Below are 15,092 nucleotides of genomic sequence, written 5' to 3'. Positions count from 1 at the left end.
GTCGCAGGAAGGCTGATGTTGAGTTTGCCTTCTTGGTGATCTGGTCGATGTGGTGGTTTTAAAAGGTATATCAAACTCGTTTTCTGTTGCGCAAAAAGATATAAACCATTTTCCGAGTGAGTCATTTTCCACTCAATGGATCTCTGCTTATAAGTACCGGCCTAAGTAGAATATTGAAACTTCTGTTATTTTTATTAACAAAACCGTTTAATGAATTCCACATCTGTAAAATCATTTTCGGTTATTTTGAGGACCATCGGTTTAAGCTGTTGCATTTACCTCCCTTATTCTGTGAGTCGGCAAAAAGTACTAGAAGATATAAACGGTAAATACATGTGTTGAACAGCAGCGGTAGAAGAACGCTTGTCACCAAGCATCTTGTACGTCAGTTCTTATCAAAGTCATTTTTTTAATGTTCACACCTTCTGAGTCTGCTTTGCCTGCAGTCCGCTCACCTGGATAGATTATCAAGTACAGCAAAGAGAGCACGGTTCAAAGCGTAAGAATTCTAACTTTTAGTCTTGTATTGTTGTTGACTAAACTCCTCTTTTGCGCTTAATTCCAACAGTTTCCTTGTTCCACTTACCCCTTTCTACCCCCTACCTCTTCCTCCCCTTTTTCTGTAGTTTGCATAAAATTAAAATGTACTTGTTGGATTTTTGAAGCAACCCGTTTATAATATTTTTCCGTTACAGCTTTTTTGTTGTCGTGGACCTACTTTGCAAATGCGTGGCTGTGGTGCTCTGTGCTTCCTGGAAATCTACCCTTACCTTTTATCTACTATTATCACAGTAAGTCTCTGACAGCCGATTTCTTATACTTTGACAGATAACTAAGGATCTGTCGTTTGTTACTGACGGATGGACATACAAACGAAAGAATGGACACAAAAAGGACAAGATCTGTGTATTCTACTTATTGTTTTTTTTTTAAAAATCCCAATTTGCATGGAACAAAGTCTCCCGCTCTTTAAGTTAAGACAGAATCTATGAGTCCTGGCTGTCAGGAAAGACAGATGGGCAAACGGACGAACAGTGAAAATAGAATAATAAGCGTGTTCCCCAAATATGCCTTTTACCTACTTTCACTTAATTTCATGAAAAAATTCGTTTGTCTATTTAGATTTTCGCAGTCATCTTTCTGGACTATTTGTTGGCACACGCGGCAACCACTTTTGTTGCCATAGCAGACTCATAACACGAACTCCGGGACGCCTGATTCATCCGAGAATCGCATCTTAAGTCCTATGCTACAGGCGATTTAGAAAACAAGACAATTTTCTATGTTTCTATAACTTTTAATACTTCTGCAATACAAATATCATTAAGCAATAACTACATTTTTAAAAAAAAATTAGCAAGTATATATAACATATAGATATCACAACCTTACAATCAGATCATATTATATAACAAGAGCTGTCCGTAAGACAGTACGCTCGACTTTTCTCAGCGCTTGACTCTGAATTAGAGCTTTGCCAGTAAAAACTATAAAACTTTAACCAAAAAATTCTATGTTACAATGGGGCGTAACTCTTGTCAAAATTCAAATCAGAGTTATGGGGATTGTTTCTCCTGGTGTAGACTTTGATAGTTAATATCTATTTTAAATTTCAAGTCAAAAGCTTTATAGTAACAGAGATATTTGACTTTATCAAAACCTTTAACCAACGACCCTGGCACCGCCAGGGTGAGTGCAATAGCTCTAATTTTTCTGCGAAAGGTCAAGCTAAAAACAAAACAGTCAACATATGGAATGAACAGTTATAAAGTACAGTTGAAACTCTACATCTCGAACTTGCTTATCTCAAAATTCCGTATATCTCAAAGACATTTTCAAGGCCCTTTCCAAAACATGTGCACAAAATATCATTTTAAGTTGAATTTCGGTTACCTTAAGTCGAACACTTAATCCCTAGGAATTCGAGATACCAAGTTTCAACTGTTTTTGTTACAGTATGTATCTTTTAACAAATATATTTCAAACAATGCCCTTGTTAACATTATACCATTATTAGCCCATCCAACATCGGGGAAAATATTATTACATACTAGTATACAATGTGACATTACTTCAAGGGCCTACACTTTTCATTGCATTTTGTGAAGAACACTCATTTTAGAACCACACATTTGAACAGCTTCTGCTCAATTCTGCCATCAATTTGAACTCTTTTGGCAAAGAATTTGGTAAAAAATGGCAGAAAGTAGGGAAAGCCCTGACTTCCAACTCCAACATTTGTTTGCATGTAACAATTTTCAAATTCTTTTATAACTTAGTGTTCTTATACCTATTTCTTAACTAAGGTATGTACTTTGTAAGGCTTGGATCAAGGTGGCCCATTCCCAAACATTCAGCTGAGAAGTGACCTATACTCATCAAAGTTCAAAAATGCATTAATTAAGAAATAATATATCTCACTGTGTGATTTGTTATTGAATAAAATCACTGTTTGGAGTTCAGATGCAAACGAATTATATCACGAGGGTGCAGCCAGAGTGATATAATAATATGCATCTGAAAGACAATGATTTTATTCAAAAGCAAATAAATAAATGAGATATATTATTTTGACTTAAACACGTTACCAAGGATTTTAAATTACATCCTTAACAACATCCATTAAATATTTGCCTGTTTTCCGTTGGTTTCACTGGTTGGCGAAAAAAGAATAAGGAGGCCCGTTAAGATATTCAAGAAACTAAAACACTAACTTACTGGCAGCAACCAATAGGGCAGAACTGAATCAAAGAAATATATATTTAGCAACTAAGCTCAAATTCTTACATCTTATTAAAACTACAGGTACAACTTACTGTACACTGTGAAATCATTTATATTCATTGGGGGACTAATTTTCATGGATTTTGAGGTGGAGTCAATCCAGAATTAAATCCCAATGAACAAGGCAGTCTGAAAGACAGCCATATCCCCCACCACTGTTATGGATAGTGGAAGGGTTGATTGTATTGGGCAGACATTGTTAAGTATATTTTATAGTCCATGTATGATGGCACCAATGAATTTAAAAATCCTTTAAGGGGTTTAGGAGATACAGAGCGGACACAAAATGGAAGGCTTAAACCTTTGACCTTGAGTGCATGGTGACCATAACTTTGAGCCGACATGGCTGACTCATAAGTTCAGCATATCATCTTGATGAGGTGATCATTTGAGCCAAGTTCACACAGCGGACAACAAATGGAAGGCTCAAACCTTTTACCTCGAGTTGTGACCTTGACCTTGAGCCAACATGGCCGACTCATGAGTTCTGCACATCATCTTGATAAAATGGTCATTTGACCAAAGTTTCATGAAAATCCTTTAAGGGGTTTAGGAAATACAGAGCGGATACAAAATAGAAGACTCAAACCATTGACCTCGAGTTGTGACCTTGACCTTGAGCCAACGTCTCTGCAAATCATCTTGATGAAGTGATCATTTAACCCAACTTTCATGAAAATCCTTCAAGGGGTTTAAGTTATGGATGGACGTCACGGACAGAAGGACAGACAGGGACCATTCCTATAACCCCCCACCACTCGTGGCGGTGGATAATCAAATAAAATTCCCATTTATTTATATATATATTATTCATTATACCAGAATTATATAGTGCCTTTTTTTATGATAAACGCACACAAAGGCACTTTACATAATGCAAAGACAGCCACTCAGCACGTCAAATTCATCCTCTCCTAGTACAGACACAGCGATCTGACCAGAGGGACAGAGTGAGACACTTTTAAGCCCCAACAAACAGAGAGAAATCCTTATATACAGGCGTGTCCGGCTAACTTAGCCTAGCTCTTTGCGAATAGACATTCTGATTCTTTCACGTGCCTGATATATAGCACCGATACATGCGAAGCCAAAGACAGTATTGATCTCTTAGTTAGGTATAAGACATTCAGGAGCATCTCAGATATTTCCAGTGCCTGAACTGGGATTCGCTCCCTGGGCCTCTGGACTAACAGTCAAGTGTGTTACCACTAGGCCACCTAGATAATATTAAGCTAAAGTTGAAATTCATGAATTCATTTACCAATGAAACAGTCAGAACCCCTGAGCTTAGTGCCCCTGAAATTAAATGATTTCTCTGTAATGTGAAAAGTAAAAGATGTGGCATGATTAAAAAGTGTTCCCAGTACATCATATAACATTTAGATATAAGAGATTTTTAAATAAAAAGATAAATACAAAAATCAAATATTCCTTGCATAACATCATAAATATGAAGAAATAAAACAATGAAACAATTCTTAAAACATGATAGCTATATTTTTCTCAGTACCATAAAATGTATATTTAACAATTTTTAACAAAGAACAACCATGATAAAGGGCTAATACAGCCCGAAAGAAAGCGGATTAGATCAAATTACAGCTATTTACATTCAGTTTTGGGTTATCCTTTCCACTTCTCTTTCTTATGGTCTAACAACAAAACAAAACAAGAGCTCGTCGAACACGAAATGCCCCCCTTGATGCATTCAGTAATTGCACAAGGAACAGAAATTATCTACTCACTGTAAACACAAATTCCATTTCGGAACACAAAACTATGCAAGTGGCCCAAATTTGAAGCCTGTACCTTCAGAAATGTGAAAGTAGGTCACTAGGTCAATCTCAAGATCAAAGTTCATTTCAGTACACAAAACTATGCTTGTGGTTCAAATTTGAAGGCTGTAGCTTGAGAAATGTGAAAGTAGATCACTAGGTCAAAATCAAAGTCAAATTTTATTTTGGGACAAAAAACTATGCATGTGGTCCAAATTTGAAGCCTGTACCTTCAAAAATGTGAAAGTAGGTCACTAGGTCAATAACAAGGTCAAAGTTTTTTTCAGTACACAAACCTATGCATGTGATCCAAATTTGAAGGCTGTAGGTACAGAAATATGAAAGTAGGTCACTAGGTCAAGATCAAAGTCAACTCATGTCAAGGTTCATCTTGCCACTCAAAACTATACATGTGGTCCAAATTTGAATGATGTAAGTTATGGACATGAAGATTCTAAGTTTTTCCCTGTATAAGTCTATATGAACCATATGACCTCTCGGGCGGGGCCATATTTGACCCGAGAGGGATAACTTGAACAAACTTGGTAGAGAACCACTAAATGATGCTACATTACAAATTACCAAAGCCATAGTCTTTGTGGTTTGGACAAGAAGATTTTCAAAGTTTTTCCCTATATAAGTATATGTTAACCATGACCCCCACGGCGGAGCCATATTTGACCCTAGGGGAATAATTTGAAAAATCTTAGTAGAGGACCACTAGATGATGTCATATACAAAATATCAAAGCCCTAGGCTATGTGGTTTTGGACAAGAGGTTTTTCAAAGTTTTTTCCTATATAAGTCTATATAAACCATGTGACCCTAGGGGTGGAGCCATATTTGACCATAGGGAAATAATCTGAACAATCTTGGTAGAGGACCACTAGATTTTGCTACAAACCAAATATCAAAGCCCTAGGCCCTATGGTTTTGGACAAGAAGATCAGAAACCATTTAACTGTTCCTGGCCAATGTAACCTTGACCTTTGACCTAATGACCTCAAAATCAATAGGGGTCATCTGCTGGTCATGACCAACCTAACTATCAATTTTCCTGACACTAGGCCTAAGCGTTCTTGAGTTATTGCCTGAAAACCATTTTACTGTTCCTGGTCACTGTGACCTTGACCTGTGACATACTGACCTCAAAATCAATAGGGGTCATCTGCTGGTCATTACCAACCTCCCTATCAACTTTTGTGACCCTATGCCTAAGCGTTCTTGAGTTATCATCCGGAAACCGTTTTACTGTTCAGGGTCACTGTGACCTTGACCTTTAACATACTGACCTTAAAATCAATAGGGGTCATCTGCTGGTCATTACCAACCTCCCTATCAACTTTCATGATCCTAGGCCCAAGTGTTCTTGAGTTATCATCCGGAAACCGTTTTACTGTTCAGGGTCACTGTGACCTTGACCTCTAACATACTGACCTCAAAATCAATAGGGGTCATCTGCTGGTCATTACCAACCTCCCTATCAACTTTCATGATCCTAGGCCCAAGTGTTCTTGAGTTATCATCCGGAAACCGTTTTACTATTCAGGGTCACTGTGACCTTGACCTTTGACATACAGACCTCAAAATCAATAGGGGTCATCTGCTGGTGATGACCAACCTCCCTATCAACTTTCATGATCCTAGGCCCAAGCGTTCTTGAGTTATCATCCGGAAACGGACTGGTCTACATTCCGACCGACCGACCGACAGACCGACCGACCGACCGACCGACATCTGCAAAACAATATACCCTTCCTTTTTCAAAGGGGGGCATAATAACAGAATGTGAAACTCATGTAAACAGCCATCGTAACAAAATTATACGACATGCAATACCACATTGTAGGCACTAAAGTTATACCTGCACAGCTAAAATTTTGTCCAGGCAAGTAAAGCTACAGTTGCCTTATGGGCAGATGCTCTTCAAAGTTGAATTTCAGCCCTGTACCTTTACTTTTATGCCCCCTTTATGCTCTATAAATATGATATATATATATTGTTTTGTCTTGATCACTTATCTGGTCATATTCACTTATAACTTTTAATGTTTTAACATAAAAATGTGCTAATCTTTCCTTTAAAGTACTTTTTGCTTGTTAATTTCTGTTTTACAAGTGAACCTGCCTTTGTGGCAACCTGTATTGACAGTCCACCAGTATTAAGGAGTCGCTGCCTTAAGCATCCAGTAACATTACATCAAAAACTGATCTGAGTCGTACCATGAGAAAATCAACAAAGTAGCTTTATGACCAGCATGGTTCCAGACCAGCCTGCACATCCACGTAGTCTGGTCAGGATCCATGCTGTTCCCTTTCAAAGCCTATTGCAATTAGAGAAACCGTTAGCGAACAGCATGGATCCTGACCAGACTGTGCGGATGCACAGGCTGGTCTGGATCCATGCTGGTCGCAAAGTTCTCATGGCGTGGCTCATTTTTTGTTTAAATTTCAACTCGTCAGAAGCAGCGACCTGCTGCAAGTGGCCAGAGTGTGGTTCCACCCACAGTTGGCATTAGCTCATGAGCTTATGTTATTTTTAATATTTAATCTGACAATAAATAAAGCTTCTTGTATCCTGTATTAATATATCTGAACCCTAGCTCAAGTCTCTGCAAAGCCAATTTAGTAAAACAAGCAAGCCACACAAAAATTACTTAGCAAAGTAAAGCTATTGAGACTCTTGTTTCCATAAAACTAACTATAGCACACATGAAAAAAATTAATTTATTAATTCATCAAGTTATGTGGCCAAACAGCTTATGTGCTTAAATCTTAGTAAGACTATTTTCTGTGTTACCATGAAAGGTGAGAGGTTCAAGTCCCATAGGTAATACATTAGAAGCAAACTTAACAGAAGTATGAAACAAAAGATATGTTCAATATATGAATGCAAATAATGCATAGTCATATACCACATTATTTATATATAGAATGTAGATAAAATTAAGTGAAATTTTCACTTAACCACTTTGTGATATACACTGTACTATAAGGATCTTACATGCCTGTCTGTGTAAAATGGTTTTTTCCCTACTCAAGGGACAGTGTGGAATTGGAAACTGAGCGTTAGTTAGGTATTTTATCTAAATCTCCCGAAGGTTGGGAAAACAGATGTTTTACACAGGAAGACATGTAAGATCATTTTTCTTGCCTATCACGCTCAAAACAGATTATGGTGACAACTTCTCCTAAGTGCAAGCAATTTTAGACAAGGTTTTTCCGTAGGGAAAGAGGAATATCTACCCCTGACGTGTGCTTGGACAAATGTATACTTTCCCTGCTGGATAGGCAAGAATATGACATCTGTTGATAATTAAGACTTTTTTGCAAAGCAAAAATGTAGTATACTGGTACTGCACCATATTTAACTTAATTACTGAAATGTAAAATGAGCCGTGCCATGAGAAAACCAACATAGTGGGTTTGCGACCAGCATGGATCCAGACTAGCCTGCGCATCCGCGCAGTCTGGTCAGGATCCATGCTGTTCGCTAACAGTTTCTCCAATTCAAATGGCTTTAAAAACGAACAGCCTGGATCCTGACCAGACTGCGCGGATGCGCAGGCTGGTCTGGATCCATGCTGGTCACAAATCCACTATGTTGGTTTTCTCATGGCACGGCTCAAATGTTATTTTTTCTGTAAATAAGCTGACAAAAACATGTGCTTCAGTTATGCAAAGGAATTTCAGGAGGCCTTGACAGGAAATCATACTTAGATGAAGATACCCTATCTGTGTATGTCATAGTTGTGAAAACAATAATTTTTTCTCAATAATTACCTCCCTTACACTGACATTCTTTACACCTGACAGGTACCCGATAAATTCCTGCCTGAAGCAAGGGTTGTTATTCTTTGCAATCACAGGTACAACATATCAATATCATCTTACAAATTATCTACTGATGTAAACAAAACTTTAAAAAATGCATGTTTATAAAATTGCAACTAAGATCTTAATAAATACAATCATTTTAGGAAGTTTTCATCCTAAACAGTACCTAGCTGTCATCTCCATACTGTTGTAACAACATCTCACATGTCCACACAAACTGCTGCTGTAACAACATCTTACATCTCCACATAAACTGTTGTTATAACAGCAACTTATATATTCTCATAAACTGCTGTTATAACAGCAACTTATATATTCTCATAAACTGCTGTTATAACAGCAACTTATATATTCTCATAAACTGCTGTTATAACAGCAAGTTATATATTCACATAAACTGCTGTTATAACAGCAACTTATATATTCTCATAAACTGTTGTTATAACAGCAATTACATGATGAATGGGCATAAAGCAGATCTTAAGTTTGATGTCTTAAACTGCTTGTCTAGCAGTAGGTACTTCATTTTTAAACAGTGTGAAAACAAATACATTTATGGTCACTACAGTGAATATTATTTCTGAAATCTTTTGATCACCTTGGCACTTTTATGGCTGAGGATAAGCCACTTGCAGAACATTACATTTTTGTATGCCATGACCAACAAAAACAATTTGACCAAACTCTTGTTTTTCTGTGTCAAAGCTACACATGTATACATCTGAGTCTCTGTTGCATAAAAAGTAAATTGTGTTTCCGCAGAAACCTGTATGGCGATAGAGGTGGCCTAAGTCTTCAGGTGTTGATGTTAGCGATGTCCATTGTTTTGTTTCTATATCAAACATATCATTGATATTACAATCTGTAAAGCCTGATGTGTTCGGTTTTGAAGTATACCCGCCAATAATGTATATTTTGCCGCAATGTCCAGTCATGCTATGCCCTTGGCGTGCAACAGTCATATCTGGTAATGGCGTCCAATCACTGGCACCTTCTTCTAAACTAAACATTGAACATATTGGAATGGTATGTTCAGGCAAATCGCTTATTCCACCACTTGTATACAATACATTTTCACAGCTGACTGCTGCTTGATCAAATACTCCGAAAGGAAGGTCTGCAAGTGCTTTCCAGGAGTTGTCTTCTGGGTTGTACATTTCAACAAATCTCAAAATCTGTTCTCCCCCCTCGATGTCACCCATTGTATGGTAAACCCCACCTACCGCATACAGTCTATTTCTAGAACTACACAAAGCAAAGGAAACCCTTGGCTGTAACATCATAGCCACTTCAGTCCAATGTCTACCTTGTGGGTCATACATGAATACTCGAGAACAGCTCTTGTAGTCTTTGTCATAACCACCAGCAGCAAACAGGAAGTTGCCAAGCTTCGTCTGGGTCATGGAAGAGTAGTCAGCATCCAGTTCTGAAAAAGAATGTTTAATCTTTTCTTGTTTGGTACTAACAAGTCACCTGATGACATTAAATAATTCTAACCAAATGGCCTGGTATTGTATTACAGGTAACTTCCACCTGTTGTTTTGGCAAACCCTCCGGTGAGGTATTTTTCCTTTTTATATGCACTGTGCTTACTAAGTACTATTATTTACAAGTGCATACTTCGTTATATAGACAAGTGTCTGACAGGTGCAGACTAGGTGAAGAGACAGATATTCAGATACAATGGTACCAGACCCTAGCTCTTTTTGAATAGACCCCTTGGTTCTTTAATGTGCCCGTTGTATAACACCGATACACTTAATGACTGCCTGTGTTTCTGACAAATACACCTCTAATTCGGTGGGAAACACTAACAAGAGGGTCATGATGACCCTGAATCACTCACCTGAGTAATATGAGCCACAAGTTTCAAATGACAAACTAATGCTAAAATATTAGAAAGTAGGTCAGTAGGTCACATTCATGGTCAATGAAAGACAGTTTTAAGATTGGTGTGCAAAACAGTACATGTCATCCAAATTTCAAGGCTGTATCTTAAAAAACAAGAAAGTAGGTCAGTAGGTCAAGGTCACAGTCAAGTTATCCCCAATCGCTTGGGTCATCAGTTAATTATAATTAAACAGTCTAGGAAATATGACCTGATAATTTTTTAAGTATTTTTTTTTTATATAACTCATAATTATAACAAATGACCCCCAGGGGGGGGCCTCTTTTCGGGGCATAATTTGAAAATAAATTGTTAGAGATCCACCAGGCAATGTTGCATACAAAATATCAAATGCCTAGGCCTTGAACTTTCAGACAAGAAGATCTTAAATTATTTTCCTATCTAAGTCTATGTTAAACTTGGTACCCCCACGGCAGGGCCTCTTTTCACCCTAGGGACATAATCTGAACAATTTTGGAAGAGAAACACTAGGAAAGGCAACATACTTAATTTCAAAAGCCTATGCCTTGCAGTTTCAGGAAAGAAGATTTTTAAAGTTTTTTTCCCTATATAAGTCTATGTAAAACATGAGACCCCCCGAGGCAGGGCCTCTTTTCACCCCAGGGGCACAATTTGAATAATTTTGGTAGATGACAACAAGGCAATACTACATACAAAATATCAAAGGCCTAGGTCATGTGGTTTTAGACAAGAAGATTTTTAAAGTTTTTTACTATATCTTGTGACCCCCGGGGCAGGGCCTCTTTTCACCCAGGGGCATAATTTGAACAATCTTGACAGAGGACCATAAGTTGATGTCACATGATAAATATCAGGGCTCTACGGCTTGCGGTTTTGGACAAGAAGATATTTAAAGTTTTTCCTTTCGGTTGCCATGGCAACCAGAGTTCTGCATGGAATTAAATTCTTTGAACAATATTGAAAGGGGACCACCCAAGAATCATTCATGTGAAGTTTGGTGTAATTCTGCCCAGTGGTTTTCAAGAAGATGATTTTTTTTAGAAAATGTTGACGGACGCATGACTGACGACGGACATTGAGTGGTCACAAAAGCTCACCATGAGCCTTTGGCTCAGGTGAGCTAAAAAGCATTCCTGAAAATTCCCAAGGCATCTTTTGGGGATCGAACCCTGGACATCTGGATTGGAAAGCCAGCGTGCAAACCACTGAGCTAATCCATCCATGAAGTTTGTACAGCTGGATGGCTTCATTACATAAATGGCAGCTCAAACACACATCAGTTACAAACTTTGGTTAAAATACTGGAAGCTTTAACCACTCTTACCATGTATAACAAAACAGGAGAATGTCATCAGTAAGTCATGCATGCTCACTAAGCGCAGTCTTTACCTGTGGGCAAAGGTTTGCATGTGACCTTGGCAGTAAATACCCAATCCTTGTATGTGACCTTGGCAGTAAATACCTGAACCTTGTATGTGACCTTGGCAGTAAATACCTGAACCTTGTATGTGACCTTGGCAGTAAATACCTGATCCTTGTATGTGACCTTGGCAGTAAAGACTGAATGCTGAATGTGAAATGACTTATGATTCTTCATTAGAATATTACAAATGCTTAAAAGATCAAAACAGTGACAGAAATTCTGTCAAACTAACAATATAACCTACAGATGGACAGCATAATTACTACATACAATCCTTTTGGGGCAAAGAAATAAATACATACCAACACGTCCAAGCTGTTCTATAAACAAATCAGAGTCCTCGTTCTCCAGGTCCTTGTATACAACCGTGTTACTTTCCGCTTCATCATCAAACATTGAAATAAAGACTACTTCCTTTGATCCACGGCTCAAATATTTGTCTCCAACCTTCAAGCACTGTGCTGGTATGTTCAGGGAAAACGTCTTGGCATCATCTATCTGGTGTAAAAAACGATCTTGTTAAATTAAATATAGTAGGAAAAGAATTATGAAAGTAGGGATAATGTATATGTTTTGTGTTATAACATGTGGATTGGTTGGTGCCTGAAATGGTTTTGTTTTTAACAGTTGCTGTGTTTTGAATTTTGATCCACTGATCTGATAATGAATAGGGGCTTTTCACTGCTTTTAAGCAATGTGCAATCACAGGTTAAAGTATTTTCAAACTATTAAGAAATTATTTCGAACTAACAGTCTTTGTGGACATTTGTAGGCCTCTGACTAATTGACCTTAAAATCAAACAGGTTTATTCACTACCCATTAGCAATTTTCCTGCCAAGTTTGTGGATTGTAGGTCAATGCATTCTCAAACCATGCAAACAAGAGCACTGCCTGCATGTGCCATCGCTCGTCTGCAAGTGCTGGACAATATATAAGAAAAGAGTTATAGTTCAGATTTTCTAAGTACAAAAAGGGCAATAATTCTAACAAAAGGCAGGTTAGTGTTATGGTTCTTGGCTTACATAGTCCCCTAATGATGATAAACAAGTATGCAGTGTTTCAAAGCTGTAGCTCTAATAATTTTTTAGTAAAGGTGACCTGAACAAAAGTTTTAACCAAGAAACTCAAATTTTGTAAACACAAAAAGGGCCAAGATTCTGATAAAATGCATATCAGGGTTATGGTTCTTAGAATACATAGTCCCCTTATGATGGTTAACAAGTGTGCAAAGTTTCAAAGCTGTAGCTCTTGATAGTTTTTGAGAAATGACGGACCTTACAACAAAAAATTTAACCAGAAACTAAAATTTTTTCAGTACAAAAAGGGCCATGATTCCTCACAATGCATATCAGCATTATGGTTCTTGCCCAACATAGTCCCCTTATGATGATAAAGAAGTGTGCAAAGTTTCAAAACTGTAGCTCTTACAGTTTTTGAGAAAAGGTGGACCTAAACAAAAATTTGAACCAACACCGACGCCGACACAGACGATCAAGTGGCGACAATACCTTGTAGATTTTTTTTCAAAAATCAGACAAGCTAAAAACTGAATGAAGACTATTTTTGTATTATGAGTAACTGTAACACTGGCCTCTGACTCCATGTCTCTACTCAGGTCATTCACTGCCTATGACTAACATGCCTTTCTTGTTAGAGCATCATAGCTCAAAGCATTCTGACACTAAATAGCTAACAGAAAGACGGAAAGACAGACAGATGTGCTACCAGCACCAACACCACCGCATAATATTTATCTTTGCATGTATAGAAGTAGGGATATAACCCAAGAAAAGTTTAAGATGCCTCCATTTGCTGTAAGTGTCTGGTGCTATATTTGCATATTTTTAACAGAGTCAAAAGCCACAAATCTGAGTGAAAGCTTCACATGCTGAATTCCTATAATGTTTCAAAACTAGGTCAAATTCTTTTTAAGTAACATGCATCACAAACTTTTAGGTCCTTTCTGTTCTCAAGTATTGCTGGATGAAATCTATAACAAGAGGACCATGATGGTCCTGAATCGCTCACCTCTTCCCACATGACCCAGTTTTGAGTATGACATCGTTTTTTCTATTATTTGACATAGTGACCTAGTTTTTGAGCTCATGTGACCCAGTTTTGAGCTTGACCTAGATATTATCAAGATAATAATTCTGACCAATTTTCATGAAGATCCATTGAAAAATATGGTCTCTAGGTTTTTCTATTATTTCACCTACTGACCTAGTTTTCGAAGGTACGTGACCCTGTTTTGAACTTTACCTAGATATCATCAAGGTGAACATTCTCACTAATTTTCATGAAGATCTCATGAAAAATATGGCCTCTAGAGAGGTCACAAGGTTTTTCTATTTTTATACCTACTGGCCTAGTTTTTGACCGCACATGACCCAGTTTTGAAACTGACCTAGATATCATCAAGGTGAACATTCAGATCAATTTTCATGATGATCCATTGAAAAATATGGCCTCTAGAGAGGTCAAAAGATTTTAATAATTTTAGACCTACTGACCTAGTTTTTGACCGCAGTTGATTCAGTTTCAAACTTGACTTGCTAGATATCATCAAGATGAACATTCAGACCAACTTTCATACAGATCCCATGAAAAGTATGGCCTCTAGAGAGGTCACAAGGTTTTATTATTATTTGACCTACTGACCTAGTTTTTTATGGCACGTGACCCATGTTTCAAACTTGAACTAGATAACATCAAGGTGAACATTCTGACCAATTTTTATGGAGATCCATTCATAAGTATGGCCTCTAGAGAGGTCACAAGGTTTTTCTATTTTTAGACCTACTGACCTAGTTTTTGGCCGCACATGACCCTGTTTCGAACTTGACCTAGATATTATCAAGATGAACATTCAGACCAATTTTCATACAGATCCAATGAAAAATATGGCCTTTAGAGAGGTCACAAGGTTTTTCTATTATCTGACCTACTGACCTAGTTTTTGATGGCACGTGACCCACTTTCGAACTTGATCTAGATATCATCAAGATGAACATTCAGATTAACTTTCATACAGATCCCATGAAAAATATGGCCTCTAGAGTGGTCACATGGTTTTTCTATTATTTGACCTACTGACCTAGTTTTTGATGGCACGTGACCCACTTTCGAACTTGACCTAGATATCATCAAGGTGAACGTTCTGACCAATTTTCATGAAGATGTCATGAAATATATGGCCTCTAGAGAGGTCACAAGGTTTTTCTATTTTTAGACCTACTGACCTAGTTTTTGACAGCACGTGACCCAGTTTCGAACTTGACCTAGATATCATCAAGATGAACATTCAGACCAACTTTCATACAGATCCCATGAAAAATATGGCCTTTAGATAGGTCACAAGGTTTTTCTATTATTTGACCTACTGACCTAGTTTTTGATGGCA

At 37.6% G+C, this 15,092-nt stretch overlaps 1 protein-coding gene across 2 annotated transcripts in view; it reads right to left on the bottom strand.

Annotated features, from left to right (window-relative positions):
- Positions 1-1,277: 1,277 nt before the first annotated feature.
- The window catches only part of LOC123530020 (kelch-like protein 26), a 39,762-nt gene continuing 25,947 nt past the window's right edge, over positions 1,278-15,092 (bottom strand). For both annotated transcript variants that reach the window (XM_045310703.2, XM_045310702.2), the window contains exons 5-6: positions 11,991-12,186; positions 1,278-9,821 (exon numbers count right to left, since the gene is read on the bottom strand). In XM_045310703.2, the coding sequence (XP_045166638.2) occupies positions 9,004-9,821; positions 11,991-12,186 (1,014 nt within the window). In that variant the 3' untranslated portion in view covers positions 1,278-9,003. The remainder of the gene's footprint in view (positions 9,822-11,990; positions 12,187-15,092) is intronic.

Source organism: Mercenaria mercenaria, chromosome 13, assembly GCF_021730395.1.
Source record: "Mercenaria mercenaria strain notata chromosome 13, MADL_Memer_1, whole genome shotgun sequence".
NCBI lineage: Eukaryota > Metazoa > Mollusca > Bivalvia > Venerida > Veneridae > Mercenaria > Mercenaria mercenaria.
Note: the sequence above shows the minus strand (reverse complement) of the source record. Positions and strands in the feature narration are given on the sequence as shown.